The sequence below is a fragment of the Pezoporus occidentalis genome, unplaced genomic scaffold (assembly GCF_034315485.1).
Source record: "Pezoporus occidentalis ecotype Australia unplaced genomic scaffold, CSIRO_AGI_Poc_V1 ctg70, whole genome shotgun sequence".
NCBI lineage: Eukaryota > Metazoa > Chordata > Aves > Psittaciformes > Psittacidae > Pezoporus > Pezoporus occidentalis.
In genome coordinates, this window is record NW_026916053.1 from 2597293 (window position 1) to 2625272 (window position 27980).

At 44.0% G+C, this 27980-nt stretch overlaps 2 protein-coding genes across 15 annotated transcripts in view; both read right to left on the reverse strand.

Annotated features, from left to right (window-relative positions):
- Positions 1-3667: 3667 nt before the first annotated feature.
- RBL1 (RB transcriptional corepressor like 1) lies at positions 3668-21909 on the reverse strand. 4 transcript variants are annotated; one of them, XM_062642335.1, is made up of 22 exons: positions 21698-21905; positions 21428-21561; positions 20283-20483; positions 19528-19592; positions 19306-19434; positions 19041-19201; positions 18261-18310; positions 16847-17033; positions 16042-16208; positions 15200-15312; positions 14552-14655; positions 13870-14007; positions 13241-13405; positions 12925-13060; positions 12178-12444; positions 11237-11361; positions 9458-9634; positions 8788-8859; positions 8522-8606; positions 6670-6836; positions 6079-6243; positions 3668-5822 (listed from the first exon to the last, which is right to left on the reverse strand). In XM_062642335.1, the coding sequence occupies exons 1-22, from the start codon at positions 21833-21835 to the stop codon at positions 5652-5654; spliced, it is 3117 nt and encodes a 1038-aa protein (XP_062498319.1). In that variant the 5' UTR covers positions 21836-21905; the 3' UTR covers positions 3668-5651. The 4 variants fall into 4 exon arrangements, with proteins under 4 accessions (XP_062498319.1, XP_062498318.1, XP_062498321.1 ...); XM_062642334.1 differs by having other exon boundaries at positions 11237-11415; XM_062642337.1 differs by lacking the exon at positions 19306-19434 and having other exon boundaries at positions 11237-11415.
- A 1779-nt stretch (positions 21910-23688) lies between these two features.
- CHD6 (chromodomain helicase DNA binding protein 6) overlaps positions 23689-27980 on the reverse strand; it is a 69900-nt gene continuing 65608 nt past the window's right edge. For all 11 annotated transcript variants that reach the window (XM_062642065.1, XM_062642067.1, XM_062642062.1 and 8 more), the window contains one exon: positions 23689-27259. In XM_062642065.1, coding sequence (XP_062498049.1) covers positions 26369-27259 — 891 coding nt within the window. In that variant the 3' untranslated portion in view covers positions 23689-26368. The remainder of the gene's footprint in view (positions 27260-27980) is intronic.

The window sequence follows — 27980 nt, forward strand, 5'->3', positions numbered from 1 at the left end:
GCCCGGTCACCATCCTAGCTCAGCCTCCACGACGGCGCTCCCAAAAGATGGGATGCCACAGCGGTATTGCCCTCAAACAGTGCTGCTGAAGATACCCAAAGCCAACCTTCTCAAGATGACAGGCAATGAAAATACATGCACCCAGCTGCCAGACTCGTACAGCAATGACCACCAGAGATGAAGCATCACAAACTGAACCCAACAGCCATCCCCGTGTGCCACTGCAGAGAGATAGAAAAGTCAAGTGTGAAGCTGAGCTTAGGAAGAAGAGGAGATGGGAGGAAGGTGTTATTATCCTACTCTATTTTTAATTGGCAATAAAATAATCTTCCCCAATTCCAGTCTTGGGTCTGTGCTGGTAAGTGGGGAATAATCTCCCTGTCCTTATCCCAACCCATGAACTTTTTCATTGTATTGTGTCCCCCTGTCCTGCTGAGGAGGGGGAGTGAGAGAACAGCTGGGTGGGCACCTCACAGCCAGCCAAGGTCAACCCACATGTCTGGAATTGCTGTGTTCTCATCACAACTTCCCCACCACAGTTGAGACATGTTGGGGGGGGGCGTGGTCTGGGGAAAGAAATCCTTGCCTTAGCAAAACACCCTTTCTTTAGGCTTTCCACGAGGTTTTGGTGTGGAACAAAGCTCACATTCTACTGCCATGCTACTGTCATTTGCTTCTCTAAGCACATATTCAGCTTCCTCACTTCCCAGCTCTTGTTAGGCAAGTGCACTTCAGGGCTGCTGCCGGTTTTCATTTGGCTCAGTCTCCACATCCCCTCTGGGTTTGTCTGAGATTTTTGTCAGCCCTTACCATCTGAAATGAAACTGGCTGAGAGCTGGTTCCACCCATGAAAGGAAATGCTCCTTTTCTGGGAAGGGAACTGTAAAACAAGAACAGGCCAAATCCCTTAAGGAACACAAGCATTTAAAATCGCCTTCTACCTTCTCCATTTCCCCTCTCCCACAAAACTGACCCAAATGGCACTGGTGCATGTCCTTCTAAGGAATAATTCATCACCTGCCCATTCTGTACTTCTACCAGTGTCAAAACCTGCCCTATGTAGCTCAATACTCACATCACCTACCTAAAGGTACCTAAAGAGGTTTTAGGGGAAAGCAAGGAGTTAGACACGTATCTATCCACAGGCCAAATGCATCTGGAGTGTTCGTAAAAATAAAATCATCAAGAGGAATCTCATTGCATTCATAGCCTTATAACGGCAGGGAAGGAATACCCCAAACCAGCAGGACATCCTTCACTGATCAGTGCAAAACCTGCTGATACTGCAACACCACATGCACACACGGTGTAGCAAGAGTGGAGGATTACCCCATTTCACCCTCACTAGTAGGAAGAAAAAGAAAATACTACACTAAGCTGGGCGTTGTTCTGCACAAATCTTGGCAACCAAGCAAAGCACGTGGAAAAGAAAAGGAGGAAAAAGTATTTGTTTAGCTTCATGCTTGTTTCTGTGCAGTGAAGGTTGCTGAAGGCCCTTTCAGTTCTCCTCACTGCTGAGCAAGCAGGGAAACCTGGTTTAGCTCCGGGCATGCAGCTCAGCACAGAAACCCAAAATGGATCCAACAGGATCCCCTGCGATGGCAGAAAAAATGCAAGGGAATGGTGAAAGCCAGGATGGAGAGGGATTATTCTGTTTAGGGTCTCATTTTGGTTTTTTCACTTTACAGGTTTCTGGTAGCACGTTCCTGGTGATGCTGGACTCTCTGAAGCAGCACTGCCAAGAAACTGAAGAGCTTACAGCAAAGCCATCTGCGACTTGGCACCAGTTCCTTCCACAACCTCACTGCTTGACCCCATATCTAGACATTAACTAGCTGAAATTTCTGCAACTTAACTCTTGCAAAGCTTTTTTTCTGTTACTGGGCACTGTGATGGATAACATGTAAGAGAAAGCAGAGGGGATGCCTGCAGTACAGATACCACAGCTTAAGTTCAGTGTGCCTCAGCTGAGAAGCAGCTCCCCATCTGGGAGAGGAGTGCACATGCAGGGTCAATTGGGCTCCCTGAAACCAAAGGATCTCCGTTACTCAGGTGTATTGACCTTCAAGATGAGGCACTACGTGAGCCTGGTACCCATCAGCTCTGCCCAGCTTTCTAGCCCAGATGGACCTGGACAGCCATGAGCCCTGGCCAGGAGCAGGTTGAGAACCACAGGAGTAATATGCCTCACTCACGTGCCATCTAATAGGCTTCTGGTCACTTGAGGAAGATGAAAAGTTTTATGAGTTTGGCACCCTGTTCATCTGACACCTGTTTGTCAAGAACTGCTACTTGGGTGATGAGTTACATGCTTCTTGTAAACTATAGAGGTTACAGTAAACTCAGATTCTTTAGACTTGAGGCAGATTTAGGCATGTTAGCTTCCTTCATCTGAGATCCCAGCCCTTCTTACACCCTTGCAGCTCCTTCACAGCACCTCCTTTTGTGTCCCCAGTTTCAGCTCCTCAGGCATCAAGTAACAGAGAAACCCAAATAAACAAGAACACACCCTCCATGAGTCACAAGATAGAAGAGTATTTCCTAACAGGAAACTAAATAGAAAATCAGTTTCGATTCCTCACACTGCTTATATGCACTCTAACCACAAATTTTCTTGGAAGCCACATCTTAGTGCAGCGCTTGGGATGTGGCAACCTAACATTAACATATTGCTTACATGTGAAGTGCTAGTAAGTTTATGCCTATTATATATGTATAGAGGGTATTCTCCCTAGTGGTGTCAACCTTTGAACTGACTCAAAACTGACCTGTAGCAGATGTGGAAGCTCTGAATCCACTTCCAGCAGGGTTAATGAGGTGATATTCTCAGTTGGGGAAAAGGCTGCAGTATGCAAGTCTGGCAAACAGTAGCCTCATTTCTCACTTCCTGCTGCTGCCCATGACATTTTCCCCTCAGTGCCACTCTTGCCTGCAAGAGGAAGTTTACAAAGAGAAGAGTCAGCCACGTTTTCACAGCTCTGCCCCTCAACATCCTCCTTTAGGCTGGTAACTACAGTTGAAGTCTTTTAAAAACCGAGATGTAAGCAGCTTTGCCTCCCTGGCAGCTTCATGCCTCTCTGTAGTGACAAACAGCACGAAACCAGGTGGAACAACTCTGAATCTGTCCGAACCCGGTTTCAAACACCGTTGGCACACCCAGGAAAAAGGCAGCCAGGGCAGTGCAGTGCTGAGGGTCAGGAACCAGGAACCATAGAACCAACTAAATTAGAAAAGACCTTTAAGATCAAGTCTAACCATTACCCCAGGACTGCCAAGACCACCACTAAACCATAGCACTGAGAGCCTCACCTACACAACATACAAGAGCTCACAAGTGTGATGCTCGCCCGTGCTAGGGGCACAGCTCCTGTGGTGGGCACACTACCTATCACTGCAGGATCTTCTTTTCAGTGCTTTTTGGTTATTTCAGGTAAGGTATTATCTTCTCCTCCCCAAACCCACATCTGACTGAAGCGCACACAGTACAGAAACCTCAGGAGGAAGCTTTAGAAATATCATGTGAAACACTAATTTAAACTGAATAAAAGAAATCCCAAAGAAATTTGAGGAAGAAAAAAAACCCCTGAGGTCTTTGACATTACAGACAATGAAGGCAGAAGGCACTGTTTAACGATCACCACAGAAAGACCACAGCAAATACAGCAACACAGGTTAAAATGCTTTTTAATTGTTTATTATAAAATACGTATTTAGATGTGAAGGCACTTTGAAACCGTTACAAGATTTCTGCCTAAGCTATTGGTTGAGCTGTCCAACAGGTCCAAAAAGAGGTTTTCTAACACCTAAAAAGGTGGAAAGAAAATCTGGACTGCATCCAGTTGTAGCACATTCCTCTCTCTAACATAGAAACACTTCACTGCCCAAAGCTGAATCAATTCCTCACCTCCCCCACCACAGAGGAGGAGTTTAGGGACCTAGCTGTATCCACTGAACAGCACTGAGGAGCAGATCAAGACAGAAAGGTTGTGTCTTTTGTACTTTTTATCTCAAGATCTGAAGACAAATACTAAAAATTGAGTAAAAGGAACTGAACAGACCAATCTACATGAAACCTTGTCCACTGAGTGGCCATCTCCTCGTACTGCAGCTCTCTGCAGTCAAACCTATTAGAAATAAGCACCTTTTCTGATAGTTTAAAGAAAGATTAAGTAGTTAATAATTCAAGAACAAGTTACAGAGTTTGTGAGCTTCCTGCTCACTGCTGAGTAGGATCCCTGCACACGTACACCTTTAAGTACATTTTTCCTCCATCGTTGCTGGCCAGATTCAGTAGCTGAATCTGCTTGAAATCATGGCAGCATCCTTCCCTGGAGCTGTGGTCCAGCAGACCATGCAGCACATACTAAACCAACCAAGCAGTGAAGTGAACAGAGCTCTTTAAACAAGTCCTATGTAATCGTTCATTTTTTCTTCACAGAAAATATTGAACAGTTGATGTTCAATATACACAAACTGAAAAATACAGCGCGGAGAACTCTCTCCATGGCTCTAATCTTAAATGCAATTATGAAATAAGATCAAGGTACTGATGCGCAGTAATGGATAAACCTTGCCTTTTCTCCATTTTGGTTAAACAAACCCTACCAAATTCCTCAGCATAAAAAAAACTTAGTTGTAAGAATTAGATGCTGGCATTTCCAATGAATCAAAGCCTTCAATAGCTATAAAACCCCCACCCCCAAGTATATACAAACCTGCCTTATCTTATGGGCTTACATTCAGTGTAGATACTACACAAGAGGCTACAATCTTCAGGAAAAAGTAAAATGAAGAGACAACTTGTTAGATGAATTTGTGCATTTGGACAGGTTCACAGGAAGCTGCAATACACACGAACAGCTTCTACGGCAAGGCTGCTCCTAGGCTTCCAACAGGAAAAGAGCAGCTCCATGGCAGCCTTCCCTGGCTCCAGAGAAAGGCAATTCAGACTAACTGAACCATATCACGGTGGTTTACCAGATGGCAGTGTCCAATCTAAGTCACTGCTACTTGTACTAATTCCTGCCTTTGTTACTGCAGAAGCTGTCCCATCCATGTCACAACATACACTTCTGCTGAAGTCGTGGCAGGAGATAGAGCACAGCACAAATCATGCATCAGTTCAAAACTGCTCAGCTCTTCCTGAGGCTAAGTGACGAATTTTTCTCCACTCCAGTTACTCCAGAGTAGAATAATGCATAAAATTCTACATTATTTAAAAATAAGGCACTTTCAAAGTTTCTTCCTCAAATACCAAAAGCTTGAGGAAACTTAACACTCGCTTCCTCATCATTCTTACTTAAAAAAAAAACTAAATCAAAATGGTATTCCTAGAAGCTGAGTTACACTCAGAACTCACAAAACTCCACAACTAGGCTTGAGAACATCCCAGTATGGCTTTCTACACCTCACTCTTCTGCTAAAACAGGTCAGAATAACCTGGAGCACAGCTGCCCTTTGGGATGAAGATCACCATCATCTGCCATTCTCTGGCATTCACTACTTAACCCTTGCTTTTTGCATCCTGTGGAAGTCCGGTACAAGTGCAAAGTTAAAGAAACTTGGCAGTTGTCTGTATACAAAAGCAAGAAGTAAATAGCATGACAGCTGTATCTGACTCCATAGCTTTTAGATCCTGCAGAAAACCAGGTTTAGTGATTTGCTCTTTCACTGACAACATCTTGGAGACGTTTGAGTAGAACATCATCGTTCTCCTGGCAGAGTCGCTTCGTAGGAGATTCAGTGTCACTGTCAATCGTTATTGCTCGCTTCTTACTCCTGTGTTCACCTTGTTTTATCATATTGTTGATGTCCTTCAAACTCTGCAATCAGGATTAAAAAAAAAAACATGAGTTACTACAACTCCATTTCAAACTTATTCTGCTTTTCAGTTATCTGAGAACAAAGAGCTCTGAACCTCTTTGCTGACTGAGTGATGGATCCTACCGGAAGAATTCTACCTTTCACTGCAAACTGAGAGCCTCATTAAATAAAAATCACTGTGTTAGAACATATCCTAACTAGGAGATTAATTAACCCTCCCTCAGATTGACTCTTTTCAACCTTTTTGCTCTCTACCTTGGAAGGGCTCCCACTAAATTTATAAAGGAGTGCAGATCGAGGTGTCAAGCAGGCGCCGTTCTTGTGGGGTGAAACATAAACTGCATGCTGCTGAGAGATGCGGCGAGGAGACACTGTCTGCTGCCTGATGCTGGGGAATGGAGACAAAGGAGGCGCTTCCATCTGCAAGAGAGGACAAATCTGGATAAGAGCTGAATCTGAAGATATTAAAGAGCAGTAATTTCACAGAAGGAAAGATTAATGAAATTTCAGGTCTTCTTTAGAAGATTTTAGCCTGTAACACTGAAAGAACAGATCAAGTATCCACCAAACAACAGAGCAAATTTGGTTTCCAGATGGATTAACAGAAATGCAACACAGGCACTTGAGCAAATGGGTATTGCATCAATATAAAGAAGCTGACAGCAGGTTGTAAACAATGCTGCATCTGCATTTGTCCTCTTGAAATGCTGCTTAGGCAGCTCCTCATACCACAGTTTCATAACCACACCATGTGAATAACAGAGAAAAAAGACTGACATGTTTAGCTGTCAGGAATTATTGTGTCTTATCATTTGACAGAGCAAAATTCCAAAATGCTTTACTTACTACATGGTCCTGGTTTGTGATATCGTACTTCAGGGCAAATGATTTCACTCTTTCTACATAGACTGCATTGTAAAACTTAATGAGATCTCCTCTCTCCTCTGTTCCCGACTCACTGGAGCTCTCTTCTGCAGATCGTCCCAAGGAACTGCCAGTTTTCACAGACAAGTCTGACAATAAGAGAGTGCTTCAGATTTCAGATACGGCATCAGCAAACTGGGTGCTTCACATTCAAATTTACATTATCCAACTGACAAGAACTCATCCATAAATTCACTAGTTAATGTGGTGAATTAGAGGTGTGCTTCAGGCAGGAGGCAGGGTGTGCTGCATGTGGTTATGAACATTTGGAGCTGTACCAAAAATGGTAGCACAATGGGCCCTTTTTCCCACTTTTATTCTGGGGAGTGGTACAAAGCCATTTGTTGCTCTCAAAACTGACTTCTAAGCAGTCTGGTGACTCCCAGCTTTTAGCTTCTGTGAAAGCTTTTTGTGATCAGTTGGCAAAGAACAGCTTCATGCTCAACTTGGGTCAGCTGCAAGGAAGCCACAGCATCATTAGTTCAGATGTGTTACGAAATAGCTGTTTGGTGGGAAAAGCTGCAGCCACACAGCAAGTGTATTCACGTTAATGTTCCCTCTCCCCTAACTAAGTCAGAATACAACCTTCTGTCTTCAGTCCTCTGTACTCTTTACTGCCAAGCAAAAAAAAGGGCAACACAGAATAAAGCCTCTTGCAACCAGTGCATTATGAAACAGACATCAAAAGCTTCAGCTGATACCCGTACGTGTAACTCCTTAGTGTGTCTGCCTTGTGTCACAACACAAGAGTATGTTCCTGTAAACTGGTGTCAGAAGAGTGGGAGTTTATACTAGATGAAGGAGACACAAATCCATTAACTGAAGAGAAAGTCTGGCAGAAAAAGCAACTCAAGAACTTTGTAACCAAGTACCTTTGTCTGACAAAGCACCAGAGCCCAGTGCCACTTTAGATGCTCTATGACATCCAAGAACTGTGGAGCTGCTGAACCTACAGGAGCTCAGCACTTTCCTGGACCATGGTGAAACCCTCAAAAGGCATTTAAAAAATGGTTCTAACACTTGTTCAAGCAGATGAATCCCAGCCACAGGTGGGTATTCACTGCATGGAACAGTCTTCTACATTTCAGCATGTGCCCTGGCTGCAGATCTGCTCTGCTCACAGACTCACACATGGGCTTGTGACTTTCCAGTTTCCTGACACATCACTAGAAACAAGCAAGGCACAATTTTCATGCTTTTCTCAAATGTTCTTGTCCCTTTTCTCCTCTAACCGAGAGCAAAAAAACTATCACCTGTTTAAAAGAAACCTGAATATAAGAAAATGGTGGTCTGAGAGAGTCACCATTTCTATTTTCTGAAACAAGTTCTCCCTATTTAAGCCTTCAGGATAGATGAGGTTAAGAAAAAAAAACCTGTCATAATATTCCAGTTGCTCTTAATTTCCATTAAACACTTGCTGTCCAGAAAGACTCAGGGAATGGTTTGGGTTGGAAAAGACCTCAAAGATCATCTATTCCCAGTTAGATTCAAGAACAACTGCAGTGTCACTGACACAAGGGAAACATTTCAACCAAACATTTCAACCAAACTTAAGGAAACAAAATGAGCTCATTTTCCAAGTAGGAAGTGTATCTTATGTACCTAACACACAGGAGAGCTACTGACAAGATGGTTTCTCTTCAAACAATACATTTGCTTTTCTTTAATACATTCAAAACTGTAAAACTTGCTTCACTTCTCCTTATTGACAGTTTGGTTCTTTAAAAGCACACAAGTGCACTGTAAGAAGCACAGATGACTTTGCTGTACCTACCTTCTGTCATCTCCACATCTTGGTTTGTATTTTTCTCCAACGGGCCATCAGCAGAAATATTTCTCAACAAGACACTCCTATAAACCTGCAGGACATCAGGGAAAAACACTCAGGTCAAGGAAAACAAGGAAGCCAGAAAATCAGGTGAAATCCATCTGAATGACAATGGATATAACACTGAAGGGGACTGACTTTTCCCTTAGCAGCATCATCTGAAAAGCCACATCTGAGCTTTCTACAAAGGAAAGGCAATACTATTTCCTTACATGGCTGTTTGCTTGGGGCTGATTTCTGTAACTTTTCATGATGTCCTGAAACGTTCGTTCCTCTTTGGTTACCTGGAAAAGAAGAGTCTGTTGAACATCAAGTGCAGCAGCAAGTTTGGTTCAGTCTACTCAATTCACTTCCCTCTGTACAGGTTTTCCTGAGGATTAAATACATAATTTTAAAACTTAGTACTGGGGGTGAGAATATGAAAAAACAACTATTTTTCTTGTTTAGGTATTCCTTGTTAGCTACAAAAGCTTTTTGCTGCTTATGATGCTTAGGAATTACTCATTTTCTGACTTTATATTAGTGACACAACAAAATAAAGTAATAAGCTGTAATGGGGTTTTCAGTTCAGACTACATAGATCATGAAGGTGACAAAGAGGACAGAAAACACAAATATGGGGGGAATGAGACCACACACCACTTGTGTTGCCCAGTGCTCAGGAAAAATAAAATCCTCTCTTAACCAACTGGCTGGTTGATGGGAACTTTTAAAGATTTATCCAAGACAAGGAAAAAAATACACTGGGATTCATCCACTTCTTGGAAGGATTTTTCTCTTCCCTCCAGTAATGTGACACGAAAAAAACTATCTAAACTGGGAAAACAATTCACATTTTCAATTGACATAAAATACCCCGAATTTCTTAGAACGACATGTCACCTTTGCCATGATGTAAAAGGCACAGAGGAGGAGCTGGTCCAAATGTCTGTCCTTCATGAGATCAGCACAGTGGACCAATGTGAATTCAAAGCACGTCCATATCTTCCTGCGCAGGTCATTGGAAACATCCAGTTTTAAGCACAGGTCACGCAAGCGCACACTTGCCAGATGATAAACCTGGAAGACACACAGAAATAAGTGAAGCCGAAACAGCTTAACCTCGCCTGCAAAAGTGATGTCCTCAAAGCAGAGCTGTTCTATATTTGCATAGTCATTTCTGGAAAACTTCTCTCCCTTGCCCAAGACAATGTCTTCAAAGACTAAGGTGTCACCTCTGTTCAGAGGTTGGATCTCTAATGCTCACAGGAAACCTGCTTAAAACCATTTTGACTATAGTTTCTACACCTCGCTCACTGCAATGGAACACTCTGAACAAGCACAAAGAAGGGGCACACTTTAATTAAATATAATCTTAGATTAGCAAGATGATGGAATTTTTTCTTCCCCTTTTGATTACCAAAGATCTGTCTCAAACCCCAAGATAAATGTCAAGTGCAACATAAGCCTCTTCTACGTACTTCAGAAGTTCTTGCTTCATGGACAGAAATTAGGCACATTCTTTATGTCAGAAAGCAGAAAGAGTTCATTTCCTTTTCACTTGCTGTACTGAACAGGATCAAGAAAGGAAAGTAGGGAAGAACTATCATTTTGAATATGATGATCACTGTAAAGAAGTCAACATTTAAAGACCAATTTAAGTGAAGATTTTAGTCCTCCTTCTGAGAGGATTATGTTGCCTACCACATGGCTGGTAAAACACCGGGCTACAGCTGAAGTACTCCCCAGCTGAGAGTAAAGTTAATCCATTTTTAATCCATTCTCAGAGAGATACTGTCACTATCAGCATTAAAGAACCAATGGTTCAGACACTGGATGTGGCTTACAAGTGTTTCCAGGAATCAGTTTCTGTATTAAAATTTGCCTTAAAGACTGTTCAATGTAGAATTTTCTAGGGTGACAACACAGATACCCTAAAAGGGGGAAAACTTCTAAAAATACATTCTCCAGTAAGAAAATAACAGCAAAAAATAGGTTTTCTAATATTTTTGAGAGATTAATGTAGGTGCATATTCTTTTCAGGCATTTAGGCAGCTACCTCTGCCTCCTCCAAAGGGCCCTCGCACACTCCATGCTGGAAATGAAAGAAACTAGAAACAAGTTTCTCTCCAGCACACCCAGTTCTTACCTTGCCCCTTAAATCCTTCATAATCCTTCTAGAAACTTCTGGACAGTGTGCAATTCACCACTGCTTTCTGAGGCCACATACCAGCAGGATCAGCACTACTGGGGAGGCCTCAGAAAACTGCAAATGAGAATCTCCAGATGCAGGATTTGAAACAGTGTGGTTTTGAATGAGCAAGACGCAGGAGAATAATCTCATTTCTGATAAGTCTACCCCTTTAAAGTGTGAGAGTCAGTAAAAACAAACAAGAGAAGTAAAAACCACTGGTATTTCTTAGGTAATTACTTATAAAAGCTGTTAATTCAACAAAAAAAAGAACCCAAACCACAGAACATGTCGTGGGCAGGGGAAGGGGGAAAACTGAATTCTCTGTAACACTTGACAACATCTTTTCCCTTCTCCCAGGTATCTAAGAACTGCTCACGCCAAAGGAAAAGCACATGAAGACTGAAAGGTCATGAAAACTGCACAAGGAGGCAAATTTCAGCACAGCCACAAGCAGCAGCAAAATGTGAATTCCTCATGAAGACACCTACCTTTCTGTAGAACAGTGCCAAGGATCCCGTTCTCTTTGGTTTGTTTCCTGATGATGGATGCACTTCATGTGCTTGGTTCCCCTGAGGGTGGCAGGGAGCTTGTGCCTCTGTCTTACATGGCTGACCTAAATTCATCAAAATGGGTATCAATGTGATCCCACCCATTTCATTTGCAATACCTGGAGATGATACATCCAGAAATAAACCATTTGCTGTCCTCATGCTGCAGAGTGAAACTGCAAATCATTTATTCCTGCACGAACACTTCATACACAAGACACCTCATCCTTCTCTACTGTATGCTAAAAAGACTCTTTGCCCCTTAAGAGTCTTCAGAAATGATTAAAACTTACATATCTGGTAATGGTTAAAGGAAGAATATGAATGTGAAAAATCATTTCTAAAACTATCGGGAAGTACAAAGTTGACAAGAATTGACAATTTCTCTAGCCACTCTTTTAGGGAAGGTGGGCATTCCCTTTCTTTTTTTTGGCATTATTCTGCAAACCTGACAGCACACGCTATAGTGCGAGGTGTAACTGGAAGAAGCAAGAACTCCATAGCTTTGTTCACAAGGAAGATGCTTGTCAGGTATCAGAAGCCTCCACGGGAAGACATGTCAGTATGAGCTTGAGCTTTTTTTTGGATAAAGTGATATATGTTCTTTTAAAACGATTAAGCAATACATGTACAAGATACACGGTCGGTCTAAGCAGATCTTAAGAGCGAGCATAATACAGAACCATAGAATCATTATGGTTGGAAGGGACCTTAAAGACCATCTAGTTCAAACCCCCTGCCATGGGCCACCTTCCACAAGACCCAGTTACTCAAAGCCCCATCCAACCTGGCCTTGAACACTTAATCTAGTAGAGATTAGAACACTTAATCTAGATTTAAACTAATATCTAGTAGAGAAGACAAATGGGAAGAACTCGTACCGTGCAGTGGGATGGTGATCTTCTGTCCTGTTTTTCCTGGGACTGTAGCTGTGGTCATAGTCAGCACTGTTTGGCCAGGAGAAGCTGACACATTTTCAGCAGCAATGCTTGATGCTGGAGCAATTGTCAACTTAGTTCCTTCAGTTAAAACTTTTTCCATCTGCATTTCTTTGGGGGTGTCATCTCCAAAGAGCCTTCTTTTTGCACTTCCAGCCATGGGAGAACTGTAGCGCTCATGAACAGATATTGGGGACAATGGCTGCATGTCTGGCACACAGAGGAGAAACAAAAAACAAAAGGGCAGCAGCTTCATGTGAATGCTTATCCACAGGAGGAGGAAAGGTTAACCTTCAAACTGCTTCTAGTAATTGATCTCCCAATTCACTGCTCCTGGGTGATATGAACAAGACCTATAGTTTAACTGTCTCCTTTTACTTCGTGGCTGTCCCAGACAGCTCAGTTTCACAATCAGGTGCCACATGGAAGACAAGAGTAACCAAGCTAGCTTGCAGAAGAAACTGAGGAACACACAGGATTACAGACACTCCAGTCTGCTTAGGAGATAAGTAATATTTGCAAGTGCTATTCCTCTGAACACATACAGTTAGGCTTTCCCTTGATCAAAGAGGCTTCACAATTTTGACTGCTTAATTCAGATTCAAGATGGCTTTTTGCAATTATAAAGAAGTCTAAACCTCCTCTCCTCAAATTCACACATTCAAATTGTATCAGAAACCTTGAACATACCCCGTCTTAGACTCCCACCAAGATCTGTCCGAACCTCTTTTACCCGGGGATGAATTATAGGAGATACTGGCATCATAGGCAAATGCCCAAATCCGCTTCCTCCATTACTTGCTTCAAAATTACTGGGAAATATTACCTGAGAAAGAAGAAATGTTAATGTCAGTGTTAAGACAACAAATAGATTTCTCTTCTTTGTGCTAATCTATTCATAGAAGGTTTTCCTGCAGCAATTGTCTCATTTGAACAGTTCTCAGTATAAAACAACAGTAAGAAAAAGAGCATGAATTTCCTAATTAAAAAAAAAGAGGTAACATACTTCTTCACAGGTTGGGACCTTGTTATCTGATGCCTGGAGGGCATCCCAGAGCGCTGAGTCCTGAGTCCAGGCAAGGCTCTCAAGAATTTGTTCCTCAATGCTGTTGAGGTGCTTCACCATGTCCCTGGAAAGTCCTTCCTCAGACCGAATCAGAACTTCAATTACCTAATGGTAATAAGACACATGAAAGTCATAGTATTCATGATTAACACTCAGATCCTTATTTGTTTCTGCATTCTGTTTCAAACTTCTCTTCAATGAATGCTCCAGCCTCCTCCTCACATTTTAATCTTCCCCAGCCCTCTTCTGATGGTTTTAAACCCTTCCCCAAAAGCAATCAAAGGGTTGGAAGTAGACAGCAAACATCTCATCAATGCAGAACAACCCACTCCCAGGGATTTACTTAAGGCACTGTCTCAAACTGCTAAACATGTACAAAACAAAAGCAGTAAGAACCTGCTTTGCTCACCCAGCATGTGCAGCAGACCTAGGATGATACAAGCAGGTATATCCCCTTAGGCTGGAGGATATACCCCAATATTTAAGCTTTCCTTCCGTTCAGACAAGCAGCCCACAGCAAAAAGGGTTGAAAACCAGCATCTTGCAGTCCTAAGGCAGTATTTATTTACCTTATAGAAATAGAATGGCCTGAGGTCAAGAACTTCAATGATCCAGGGGAAGGTCCGAGGTGAGCTATATGCGAAAAGCACAATCTCCAAGCAGCATGCCATGAGAGAGCGGTGAAAGACATCTTGTTCCAAGAGAGCCTGAGGAGATTACAGAAGATGTCAGTGATCTGAGGTTTGGGAAATGGGAGTTTGAGCTTTGTGGCACTAATACTACAGAGCTTATTGCTGGAGAGAGGAGCTACTTCTTTCTCCTACGTTCCACAAACTCATTTTACAGGGAAGTTCAGAATGGTAAAGACTGTAAGAAGACCAACAGCACCAAAATAATCACATTTTTCAGATTATAACCAAATGATCTGGCCTCCTTATTGTGAGTCACAAAGCAGAGCAAAAGCATTTCTATCTAATGATAAGTACATTAGGTAGGAGTAAAAGTTATCTATCCATAAAGTCACAATTCCAGAAGGCAACACAAACTAAGATGGTTATGCCAGAACTATACCATTTTTAATAGCAATAAAAACTGCCTTTAGGCACCTCCCATATGTTCCTCCTTTTTTAACAGTAACAATGCACACAAATTGCTTTCCTGCAGGCTATTCTGTTCTGGAACTGTCTGAAGAAAACCCTCCCAGAGAGGGTTACAAAAAGTGTTGTCCTCTTTTGCCAGTTCTTCACTTACAGTCAAATCTTTCCCATGCAGTCTTCGTATTTCTTGCACCATTATAGTCTCCAAGATTTTATAGTATAAGATCTCTGCCAGCATTAATCTGTTTACAGCAAAATCTGAAATTTAAAACCAAAAGAGATGAAGCCCAATACTGTTTGCAAAAGCAGTCTTAGACTAAATTGACCTTCTATTTGTCCTTCTGTGAGAAAATAGTGCACGTGTGTGTGTACAGACTGCAACTCAAAAAAGTATGGTTAGAAGTCCACTGGTGACAAGAATAGCATGAAACTCTCAAAGTGTTTTGAAGGATTATGTATTTTAATATTTCTAGTGATATAACTTTGCAGACAGTTGCAATTAGAATTTTCCTATTCATGTTCCATTCCCTTTAAATTCTAATCCAAGAAGAAAGCAAGTTTACAATGTTTAGGAGCGGCTAAAGTTTCAGTTATCCCATTCTGATCTTCAGCCTTGGATTTTCTCTGTAGTACATTTTTATTCTTTCAAGTGTTCTGTTTGACAGCAACAGTTTTCTGTTTGGATATGTTCTGTGTTAAAAATAGCTCCACTGTATTACATACTTTAGTGACAGTATATGTATGCATGTCATTTGCCTTGATTTAATATTCAGAAACATCCCAATGCATTTCATGTCCATACCTATATGTGATCCTGGCTGTTCATCTGTTGACTGAGTGTAGCTGCAGCAGAACTTCTCACCTATTTCTTTCACTCTGCTCATAATGCTTTCCATAGGGCTGCGTGCACAAGACCTGCAGCAGAACACAAAAAGAAAAGCCTTGCTTGTATAAACAAAAGTCAAGTTTCAAACAAGCCTCAAAACCCAACAACAACAAAAAATACCACCCAAATAAAAAGAAGCAAAGCTGCTTATACTGAGCTTTCCCATGGAGAACAGAGGAAAACACAAAACATACAGGAATATTGTTCCCTTTTTAACTTTCCTAATAGAGTTGAGAGGCTATGCAGATTTTGGAACAAATGCAGAAGAAAGCAAGAGCTCAGGAGAAAAAAAAAAAATGTATCTGCTAGGAGCAAGGTGGTAGGAAGGATGCTACAACAGGCAAGCACATATATGCCAACTCTTTAAGTGAAAGACTTAAAGCCTTGCTAACTAACATTACCTTCCTCCCGGAAAACCTCTGCCAACAGTTACCGTATCTTTTAATTGAGCCATACTTAAGTTTAAGCAAACAAAAAAGCATTTGGCTTTCAAGCAAGCAGCTAAATTAACATTAGCAAAAGCTGAAAGTACATTAATACATTAGTGGTAACAAACTGGAGTGGGTGTGTGTGTTCAGCTCTCCTCCAGAAGATGAGATCATCTATAAAACAGAAGACTGCTCAACAAGAAACAATACAGAAACACAGACAAAAACATTCTGCACCACACAAAAGTCAAATTTGAGCAAGAAAGCAGTCACAGGAGTGAAAAGATGAGTTTCCCTTTCCATGAGAGCAGCTGCAGTGGATGTACTTACTCAAAAATAGCTATGAGTTGTTCACTCGGTGCATTTTTCAATCCAGCCACAATGCTCTGCAACCGGCTCACACTTTGTGTTGCTGAAGCAACAGGGGTGATGACAGCTTCCTTTTCTCGTAGGTATCTTCTTCCAGTCAGGGGAGTTGAAGGGGCAAATGACCTTTTCTGTCAGAGAAAATAATAACTAAAAATCAGGCAAAAAAACTGTTTCAAAAACCTTTCCAATGAGCATCTCATTATTATGCTACCTGAAGGCTGACATCAAAACTGATCTCAAAACTGACTCACAATTAGCTCAGATTTTCCCAGGATTCCATCAATAGAAAAAATCCCAAATCTCCTGGCAGACTGAAATTAACTCAGAGGGGTTTTGTCTGGGTTTTCTTTAAGTAAAATATAAGAAAATGAGACTTTAAATCTTAACACCTGTAAATTCAACAATGGCACAGGGTGCCCAGAGAAGCTGTGGCTGCCCCATCCCTGGCAGCGTTCAAGGCCAGGTTGGACAGGGCTTGGAGGAACCTGCTCTAGTACAAGGTGTCCCTGCCCATGGCAGGGGGTTGCAACCAGATGACCTTTAGGGTCCCTTCCAACACAAACCGTTCCATGAGTCTCTGATCCTGTTTAAGGAATAGTTATTTACTGAATTTCACAGGAAAGCAGACTGAAGCCTGCGAATAGCATTCATCATCTTCCTCTCGGGAACGAGAAATTCAAAGTCCCCTCAAAGATTCAAATAGCATACAAGGATAAAAATACTTGAAGGAGTACTTCCAGTGAGATCAACAGGTTAAACAAATCACCTTTTCAAAATGCTGCTGGAGATGACTCTCCACATGAGCTCTTGCTGCTGTTTTCCCTACTGGTATATCTACAGGGAATTTTCGAGGCGTGCCAATTTCTTCTTCAGCATCAGCGCCGAGGAAAACCCTCTCGTCGAAGTCACCCACTGTCAGAACATACTCCTCATACTCTTTATTCAGGGCTTTGCTGAAAGAGAAGTCCAGGGTTTACATCAAAGGTTAAACTGCTGAAAATAAAAAGATGCCAGTGGAGACAAGGTACAAAATGGAAACCAAGGTGTGTTCAAAGCACTGATTACTTTCAGCAGCAGTGAACAACAAAACTTCATTACCCCAAGCAAACTGCATGCAAACCAAGTTTGGACAAAGAAACAGAAAGGCTTCCATGCTTCCTTTAGACATCAAGCTACTTAGGAAAGAATAGGGACTACTCATATGCTTCCACATCACAGTATTATTGAAGTAATGCTATTAATTTTTAAGTAGAAATACTGAAAGTTTCACTGCTTCAAACAGATCACAGCAAAACCACTTTATATCTACATTTGAGTGTTACCTACATTGTTAAAATAATTGAGTCTTCACTCAAAATTCTCAAAGCAAACCAGCACTCACCTTGAAAAAACAACTTACTGGGTATTTTTGGAAAAGGAGGAAAAAAAAAACCCACCTTTAAGGGATGCAGAAAAAGCAGCCGTTGTTCGTATTTTGCATTTAAATTAGTTTTCAGAATTTAAAATGTTTCTGAAACAATTACACACTCACCGCAGAAAAGCTCTACCTCTTTTTTGTGGTTTTGCAATTGTTGCTTCCTTTTCTTTTGAGTACTTTAGTTACATTCACAGATTTATACACGCAGCTGGAGACTGACACAGGAATCTAGACTTCCCTACTTAGGTACAATATTTGATGGTGTGTATAGAAACATATCCATGAACTTCAGAGGCAAGGTTCTGATTTGCACTAGATTACTCAAAGGTTACACGTGCCAGAAAATAAGGGCAAGCACCGTAAAACCTGACACTAAGGAAGAAACTCCGCAGTTGACATTTGACACGTCAGATCCAGAAATAATTTCAGCCAGATAACAGCTTTGACTGTCAAATAATTAAAAACAATTAGTTACGCTAAGGTAAAGGAACAGGAAAACCTGTATTACAGAAATCCCAGACTGGTTTGGGTTGGAAAGGACCTCAAAGTTCCAACCCCCCGCCACAGGCAGGGACACCTTCCATTAGCGCAGCTTGCTCCAAGCCCCTGTGTCCAATCTGGCCTTGAACACTGCCAGGGATGGGGCAGCCACAGCTTCTCTGGGCAGCCTGTGTCAGCGTCTCAGCATCCTCATGGTAAAGAATATCCTCCTAATATCTAATCTAAATCTACCTCAAGATTCAGAACATAAGCTGTAACTTACCTATTTTCAGTGAAATTGTAAAGATCCAACAGACATTCTCCTTTTAAAATCTAAGAATAAAAAGCAGAAATATTTTACATAATGAAATGAAAACTGTTCCAACTGTCACAGGGCATGATGGTTTTAGCCAAAAAGAAAATAAAACTTAGGAGCATAACTGGACCTTTTATTTTTGCCTAGCCCAAAGGACTACAATACCATTAGGAAGACAAATAGATGAGGACAAAGCCCAGTTCTAACCAAGCTATTGATAAACTCAGTCTTCACAGTGATGCTTTTAACATCTGCTCCATTGGAAGGTTCGGGACTGCACTGATGAGTGACTACACTAAAACTTCCACAGAGCTTGGAAAAAACTGTCAGGGCCAAAACCAGAGAGAATAAACTGTCCACCTGCAACCTCAACCTCTTCCTGCCAAAGCATTTTGCTGAATGCAAGCAGGAGGACCCACAGCATAGTGGCAGTTATTCCATACAATCATTTCAGAATGAGATTACATTTTTGCCTGAACAAATCATTATTGACCACAAATCAGTTTCCCACTGCCAAGAAAGGAAATCAAAGATTCTCTGCTGACAGAAAAAGGCAAAACACAGAGAACTTTATGGCACACATCATTAAGAGTAAAGAGTAAATTCTGCTTCTGCTAAAATACATGCAAAGAAAACCTAGCCCAGCCTGAGTCCACTTGCCTATTAGTACATTTTCCTGCAGGACCCATAGGAGTTGTTTTGAGCATCTGAGCACTACAGTGCATTCTTAAAACTACTGAGATGTACCTTCCTATCAAACAGTTTTGAAATGTATGGCTTAAAGTAGTGTTCCTTTATTCCTTTTGCTTCTACTAAAAGCCCATCATGCAGCTCACAGAGTGTGGCAATGATGCAAGGAGGATCTTCAGAGGCTTTGATCTCTGTCATCCGGAAGCCCGCTGGTAAACCTGAGAAAAAGGAGGAAGGTGAAGAAAGACTCCTTTTAACTTCATTTGAAAAGCACTAAGAGAACAAAGCATATTTGATTTTAAATTATCTGTCCCCACTATACCTTTGAATGATGGATTTAGCAAATCTCTTCTATTTGGACACAATAGGGCATTTGCAAAAATCAGGTCCAAGCAGCACAGAAGCAAATGATAGGAATTTACTAAATCATCTCCAATCATACGGAAATTACCTTTAAGAGACAGCACATCATGTCAAGCAACACAAGAGCGGTTCATAACTCGGAAGGTGTACAAACCATGCAGCTAAGAAAAGCAGGCCCTACCCTTGGTGTACACAAAGAGAGTCCAGCAGAAGTTGAAGAGATCTTTAACATTGCAGGGCATCCGCCTGTCAAGAAGGAAGAGTGGGGAGAAGTCAGTCTTCAGTTCCAGGAAGCTGGAACCTGTTTTACAGTAAGAATTTCATTCCATTTCCTTGCTCAAAAAACACAGCTGCTGTCTTACCTTCATTTTGCACCAGGTGCATCACAATCTAAGCTACATGTCCTTATTGCAGCTTCCACTGACTGACAGTCTCTTACCTCACTCCATGGAGCATTTCGCATCCCCAACCTTCTGGCCCTTTCCTGAGCTAATGGCTGCCACAGGCCTGTGACCCCAAACGCATCATTTTGCTGCTGCCACACTTCTAACAGAGCCCTCCCACGGCCGATTTGGAACTTTACATCACTTTTTAAAGCACGATCATAGAATCCCAGACTGGTTTGGGCTGAAGGGACCATAAAGCTCAACCACGGGCAGGGACACCTTCCACTGGAGCAGGATGCCCGTCCAACCTGTCCTTGAACACTGCCAGGGATGGAGAAGCCACGGCTTCTCCGGGCACCCTGTGCCAGCACCTCAGCACCCTCAAAGGGAAGAGCTTCTGCCTAAGAGCTCATCTCAATCAACCCTCTTTCAGTTTAAAGCCATTCCCCTTGTCCTGTCCCTACAGGCCCTTGTAAAAAGACTCTCTCCAGATTTTCACATTAAGTATAGCCCTTTACAAAGAAAAGTCACATGAAACCTCAAAAAATACCTCTGTTTCCTGCTTCGCTGTGGTTTTGAAGTTTCTTCGTAAGGGTTTTGAAATACATCCAAAAATATTGGTTCAAATTTTTTGAAAATCACAGTTGACACTTCAAAATTCCTCTCCAGCCTCTCCACTCGCTCTCGGAATTCCTGTGGTAGATTTGACATGTCCATCCACTTCTTCATTTTGCTAAAAAACTGAATTAGACTTAAAAGAAAGAAGGAAAGTCTGCTTTATTTTGAGCTTTATCTCGCTTCCTTTAGTCTAGTTAAAGAAAAAGAAAAGGCCAAAATACAATATATTTGCTCCTTAACAACTAATCTGATCAACATATAGGTTTACTGTTTATTTGAGTAGACTCCTAAGCTGCATGTATTGTAAGCTTTTCACCTCCTGTTGTGCTTTTCTCCCTGACCCTTCATGGCACAGGCATGGAATCGCTGATTGTATCTGAAGGCTGCAAGCACAGCCGTGTCAGGTATAGTAGGGCTGGAAGGGAAAAGCGGCTTCAAGTGTGCGGAGGGGGAAGCAGTGAAACCACAAACACGGGTTCGTGCCTGTTACCTACACAAAACCCATTAGCTGTAGGTGTACGCTGGCAACTCAAGTCTGGATCGCTAATGGGACAGCCAGGTCTTGTTTGTGCTTCAATTAACTACAAAAAGGAAAAGAAATAATTGACGTGGGTGGAACAACTGCTGCGCTGACACGGGTGGTTCTTCAAAGGCCTGAAGTTGAAAGGCAAGGATTTGCATCTTGTTTCCCTTTCCAACAAGAAGATTTATTGCTTTTACACCGGTACCTCAGGACACGCGTTCTGCAGCGCTCGGGGCTGTGAGAACAGCAGCGGGTTCTCGAGCTGGTAGGAACCTTATCACGGAATCCCAGACTGGTTTGGGTTGGAAGGAACTTTGAAGCTCATCCAGTTCCAACCCACTGCCACGGGCAGGGACACCTTCCACTGGAGCAGCTTGCTCCAAGCCCCTGTGTCCAACCTGGCCTTGAGCACTGCCAGGGATGGGGCAGCCACAGCTTCTCTGGGCACCCTGTGCCAGCGCCTCAGCACCCTCACAGGGAAGAATTCCTTCCTAGTATCTAATGTCGGCCGTTCACTGCCCTGAGAGCCCTTAGCGGAGCAGGGGGGGGCTCACCTGAGCCTGGCGGAGCGCAGGATCCTGGTCAGCGACACGGCGTTCCCTTCCATCAGGCCGCTGCCCACGGTGGGCACCCGGCTCTTGCGGCAGGCGACGTAGAGGGCACAGGCCAGCCAGTGCAGCGGCTCACCCTGCGGGACACGGACGGCGCGATGCGGGGAGGTGCGGGAGGGGGCCGCGCCCCGCCCCTGACAGGACCCGGCCCCGCCCGCCCCACTCCGCTCCCTGACAGGACGCGGCCCCGCCGCCCGGCCCGCCCGCCCTCACCTCCAGGCTGTAGGTGCCCCGCAGCGCCGTGAAGTCGCGCAGGGCCTCGGCGGCGCTGGCCGCGTCCAGGTTGAGCTCCTGGCAGAGCCGCTCGATGGCGGCGCCGGGCTCGGCGGGCGGCGGCTCCGGGCGGGACATGGCGGGCGCGGCCCTGCCCGGCTCGCGCGCCAAAACTGCTTCGCCGGAAGGGAGCGGCGGCTTCCGCCGTGAGGGGAGAGGGGCGGGGCTTGGGGAGAGGGGCGGGGCCTCGCCCCTGTGGCGCGGTGTCCCGGTCGTGGGGTGTCGCGGAGCGGCCCCGCGGGTGCTCGCGCTCTGCCGTCGCGCACGGTTGTGTTGGCTCGGCCGGGAGCTCGCTCCGAGGCATCAGGCCCGGCCTCAGGGCGTCCACGCGGTGCTGGTGGCGGGAGCGCTTCGAGAGCGCCGAGGTTGGGCCTGGAGCGCGTGTGGGCACCGTCCCCACGGGCCGGGGCAGCTCCTGCAGCCCCTCGAAGAGGCTGTGAGAGCCGGGGCCCACAGCGCAGGCAGGGGAGGTGGTTCCAGCCTGACCACAGAGCCTGGTTTGGCTTGGAAGGGACCTTAAAGCTCACCCAGTTCCGACCCCTGCCACGGGCAGGGACACCTTCCGCTAGAGCAGGCTGCTCCAAGCCCCATCCAGCGTGTCTTAGAGGACACTTCAACCACCACCTAATGGTTCTGTTTGGGTCAGGTGCTGCGGCTGCGGGTGTTCCACCTTCTCTCAGCTGTTGGAAGGTGGTGGGGCAGAAACATGGCAGAGCAAGCCCCACGCATAGTTACTTCTTCAGGAACAAAGATGTGCACTCCTTGGAGGGACCCAAGCTTTGTTTTTTGTGCATCTGCTCCCCCGTGAAAGATCGGTGTCCATAAAGAGAACGACAGATTCTGCCTAAATATGGGATGATACTTGCCTGCGTCCTGAGATGAGAATCAGGGACAGGAGTGCAGAGATGAGCAGCTCCAGGATGTTTCAGTCGCTCACGTTAAAGGAAAGGCACCTCTATCCTGCAAAACAAAACCCAGAGCGAGCTGTGCCCACCATGCCCGTTCTCCACCACCAGGTCCACTCACCTCCTACTAGAAAGTGGGCAACACACTCCTCTGATGAGACACAGCACATCAACACCAGCACAACTGCTCCTCTGTACCTGGGGCTGCAGATCCATCGAGCAGATAGCCTGCATTCCCAATGCTGGGGGGGAAGGCTGCAGTGAACTTAAAGGGAGTCTGAGGAACTGGAGAGTTCACACCATTGTTTTGCCTCCTCTGTCCCCATCCAAGATGTCTCTTCTGCCAGTACTTTCCTGCTCCTCCGTCCAAATAAAAGCAGCAGCAAAATGCCAGAACAAGGTATTCAGGCAAGGGCAGGAAGAGCAAGCAAAGACCCTTGTTTTTCCCTCTGTGCCTTTTTTCCTGGACCTTAAAGCTTTTCCTGTGCATGCATTTATTCATCTTAAAACCCGAATTAACACCTACTCTTCTAGAGCACGAGATCCTTGCTTATGACAAGCATTTATTTGGCACCTCTTAGGATTTTACAAGGCATGGAGGAACTGAGCACCTCTTCTGCTGCGAGGTGTCACCTAAGTGCCAGGACTAACTGGCATGGGGAGGAGTCTCATGCCTGGTCCCTGGTCCTCTACCCATCACCCAGATGAAGCAGGTCAGTAGAGCTGTTGTGCTCCGTGGTGGAGCTTGTGCTGCTTCATTGGTCAAACAGCCCATGGGGGGCAGTGACTGACCCCACACACATTGAGTTAACCCCCCCAGTGCTGGGTGAGTGCTGCTGGCCGCAGAAGGAGATTATCCCCATATAACCTCATTCTATGGCAGGGAAAGCCATGAGCCAGCTGCAAACAGCCCTTCCCTGGAGCAAATCACATCTCACATGCACGAGAATGGAAGAATTCCACTGGGTTCAACAGCTGCTCAATGGATTCGTGCTGAGAAAAAGGCAAGTCACGTTTATCACTGAGTCAGGTGAATTAAACATTCACATATATTTGCTGGAAAAAAGATTATATACATCTGTAGCAAGGCTCTGCCAAGTCTGACAGATAAGCATCATCTAGTCACTAAATTAAAAAAATAAAAATCTGACTTTTAAACCTTGTTTTTTTTTCTCTTTTTATCCATGTTCAAGAGCACAGACAGTTTATTTTGTTAGCACATTTGGTGAAGGATGTTATGTTTTGTGTGAGTAGCCATGAAAACCGGTGAGGATTTGGCATTTGGTTTTGGAAATGATGGAAAAGAAGAAGAAGCCACTTAGGCCTTACAGTCTAAATAATCCACAGAGTATATCAGGTTGCGAAAGGGTCACAAAGCAGCAGTCAAAGAGAAGCCTGAACACCCAGAGACGTAGCATACATGTCTGATAAGGAAGAACAAGGTATAGAGCATGCTGGCTAAGTAAATAAATGTCACTTTAAACCCTGTTCCTTAATGCGTGTAACCCTGGGAAAACCATCCCGTAACAAGAAATGGACTCTGAAGAGATTGCTGTATCCATTCACAGTAAGGCTTTGAAGATATATGAAGTTTTATAGCATTTGTATTTTAAGGATTTAGGGCAAGTACATGTTCTTCTACTGAATAAAAAGAAAGTTAGTACTTAAAAGGTTCAAAAATATATCAATTGTGATTATTTTTTTTTTTACATAAATAAATTATATTGATTTTGGATTTAACAGCTGAAAAAACCCTTTCTGCTTCCACTGGAGGCAAAACTGAACAAAATGTTAGTTAAATAGAGATAGCAGCATTTCTAAGAAATCTGTCGATAGTGATACAGTATCTATGCTACAAGGATGTTATTAAATAGAACACATTTAATTATCAGGGGGGTGTGTGGGGGGGTTGCATTATGATTGGTTACATACTTAAAATCATCCAATCCAGAAAACTGGGAATAAATTCCGTGAAAATAGAAACCAAATGCTTTTTAGACCATGGGTAACAGACTTCTTTGAGATGCTAATTTTAACATGTACATAATTTATAATCCCAAATGTATAAAAGACAATGACAAAAAGCATCATAAATAAATAATGCAAACTGAAATAGTTATGTCAAAACATTTGGACCATCTGATAAATTAGCAAAACTGTAACAGAAAATAAGTAAAAAATACAGTAAATTGTGACAACCAAGTGTGGAACCGATTACTAGCACACTCCCAACTCCCTCACCAGCCTGCCTTTCATCTCACGCTGCACCACTGCGGCTTTGTTTCAAGTCTCAAACCATGAGCTGCAAATAGGAACAAGCCCAAGTGAAAGAAGAACTACACGAGGAGTGAAGGGGAAGGAGAAGTTGCTTGTGGCAGAGTCTCAGTACCCAGAGCTGCGGGGGGCTGACGGCATTAAAATCTGTCCGTTTAAAATGCAGACATAATCATTTGCCAGTGGAGGGCGGGGGGACTAGGAAATACTGTTCAACAGCAAACGGAATGGAAAGAAGAAGCCAAGGTCATCTCTTCACAGTCTAATGCTAGAAAAGAAGAAACTTGAGCTATGGAAGTCTCGACAGTCCTTAGAGGACTCCCCACAGAGGAAAGCTGGCCTACAGCCTGCTCCTCATCTGCTGAAGGGACGTTGCTTCTAGGGTAAGGAGTGGGAAATATAAAAACTCAGAAAGCCTCCACCAACGTATATATAATGTTCATATACGAGCATTAAAATCAGTGTGGCCTGTTCACGGCTGGAAAAAAAACACCTTTACAGCACTTCTAATGCCATAGATGAGAACTAACGCCATAGAGGAGAACTGAAGACGAGCAGAACGATGAAGAAACCGGTAGCTACAGGTACAGTAATCCCAAAAAAGTCATGCAAGATGTGCAAAACCTTTCCAGCTCAAGCTGAAAAGTTCTTGGAGCTCTCGAGGAAAGGGCAACTAAACTCCACTTAATGCAAAACCAAACTTTGGTTTTAAGAAGTACAAAAGAATGTCTAGGTCATTATTTTCACTCGCTGCAGTTTGTCTCCAAACCTTTGAGGTGGGGGCATGATAAAGAAATTAGATCACTACCAGTTATGCTTATTTTTTTTTCCTTTCAAAGAAATGAATATATGCATTTTCAATCATTAGTTATATACTTCTGTCTATACTACTATTCTAGTAACCATGATAAAATAGGGAAATACTTTAAATCAAAAAAATACACATTAGCACTTACTATAGCTGTGCTTTTTACCCCCAAATACAGGCTTTTTCGTTCAGTGTCGCTGTAGACAGAAATACCCTTGTCTGCGTGTAGACCAAGAGGTAAAGACTTTTCTTTTGCTGCTTTTTCTTCTCAAAGGAGTGAGCAATTTCGGGGGGAAGGGGGGGGCTGTGTGTGACCGAGTACTGGATTTGCTATCGTCGGCTGGGATGAACGACTGGAAAAACAGAATGAGAATTCGGTGCCTCCCATACTAGCTAGACAACACTGTTTATCTAATAAAGTGGCAAGACCCTGCAACTATTAACATGTAGTATGTCACCAGAGGTTTCTTTCTTTCTGACAGGGAATTAGGTAGATAATATTACTCATGGAAACACAGGTTTATGAAGGCGGGGCGGGAGGGGAAGTAACAAAGAGTTTATGGGATAAGAAACTCACAAGCCACAATCTTTTTGTGTTTTTTTTTCATTGAGAAACAAAAAGTTCTAATTGGGATCGCGAGCCGCTTCGCGCTCCGGCTCCGCTGGTCCCTCCTGCTCCTTCTCTGCCGAGGACGGTGGTGTCTGCTCCGTACAGTTTTGACTGTTTGCAGCTTCCTTCTCCGGCAGTGGGACAGTCTCTGGCTCTGGGTTTGCCGTCTCCCCTTTCGCTTTCTTTCTCTTCCGTTTCTGGCTTTCCAGGTTGGCTGCCTCCGAGTGCCTGGTCTGCTGTATGCCGGGCAGCGCCATGCCGATGCCAGGGGAAAGAAACATCGAGGGATAGATCAGTCCAGGAGACATCCCTGGGATAAGGAACGGGTTAAAAGCTACAGGACTACTGGTAGTTATTGCGGATTCTGTCTGATTAGAAAACGAACTAGGACCAGGCTTCTCTTCTGAGAGAGTTTCTTTTTTCACATCCTGGCTACTCGGTTTATCCTCAGAAGCTTTCTCTGCGTTGGCTGTACCACTTTTCGTTGTGCTTGTTAACGAAGTCGGAGCGGTCGCAGTACAAGTAGTTGTCATAGGGGGGTTGAGGAGTCCTCCAACGCCAAACATCTGGGGCACAGTAGCCATGCCCGGCAGCATCATGGGCAACATACTCAGGGTGCTCTTCACGTCCTCGCCGGCAGGCACTGCTGCAAATCCAGCAGGAAACCCAACCAGCCCAGTCAGGGGGATCCCTTGCATGTTTCTCATGTTCTGAAGTCCTACCAGATCCATCCCAGCAATCAGTCCGTTCATGAACAATGGTCCCATTCCAGAGGAAGAATCTGCTACGACGCCAGGGCCTTTAATGAGGTCGCTTCGGGGCCTTCTCCCCCTGCGGCGGGGCCCCGTGTCCCGGAGCACAGGCTCGGTCAGGATGCGATTGAACTTGCTTTCCGGCAAGTAGCCCTGAGAACGAAACACACACAACAGAAAAGACCTGATGGTTATTACGGCACCAAAGGAAGCCTGGCTTCTCTGCGCTTGCATCTGCACCCCAGATGGTGTCAGCACAGAAGTATTTGCCTACATGACATGGAATTTGAGAGGCACACACAACTTTACCCCAAGGGATGCTGCCAAATGCTGCAAAACACCCTCGCTCTGCCCTGGTGTGATACTGCACCATTAAAGTGCACAGGGAGGAAAGGAGGAAGCACATTTGTACCCTGTATTTTCAGCCGAGGCCTCAGCATCAGCTGCTTGCAGCATGAGAAGTGCCGGGGCAGCTTAGCTCCCTTCCCAGCTTTAATCAGGGCTTCAGCAACAGGTCAGCAATCCTGTCTTTTAGATGTGAAGGGCCAAATTTTCAATGCTCTGCAGTACAGCAAAGCTGCATGGGATGACTCGCAGAGAGGGGTCATGCTGTCTGAGGAGGTCCCAGCCAGAGCTTGCCTGAGACACCAGGAAGGTTATTCTGAGCATTCAGAGGCAGCAACAAAACCCAGCGGCCACAACCAGGCGAGACTGTCCAGTAACACAGAGCAGCTTCAAACTCCATTTTCAGCATTCTTATCACACACATTTAGACATTTCCCTTTGTGGCTCCCTTGAGTTTCAACACTGCCGTTCTTTGAGCCATTTCCAATAATAGATTTAGGTAGGAAAAGTAGTTCCCATTGACACCTGC

Bases quoted from the DNA above. Each gene is read 5' to 3' on its own strand.
- RBL1 (XM_062642334.1), bottom strand. From the start codon at position 21,835: ATGTCCCGCCCGGAGCCGCCGCCCGCCGAGCCCGGCGCCGCCATCGAG. The intron at 21,562-21,697 runs GTGAGGGCGGGC...CGTGTCCCGCAG, and splicing joins GGGGCACCTACAGCCTGGAG to GGTGAGCCGCTGCACTGGCT. The intron at 18,311-19,040 runs GTACATCTCAGT...TTTTATTCTTAG, and splicing joins CAAAACTGTTTGATAGGAAG to ATTTTAAAAGGAGAATGTCT.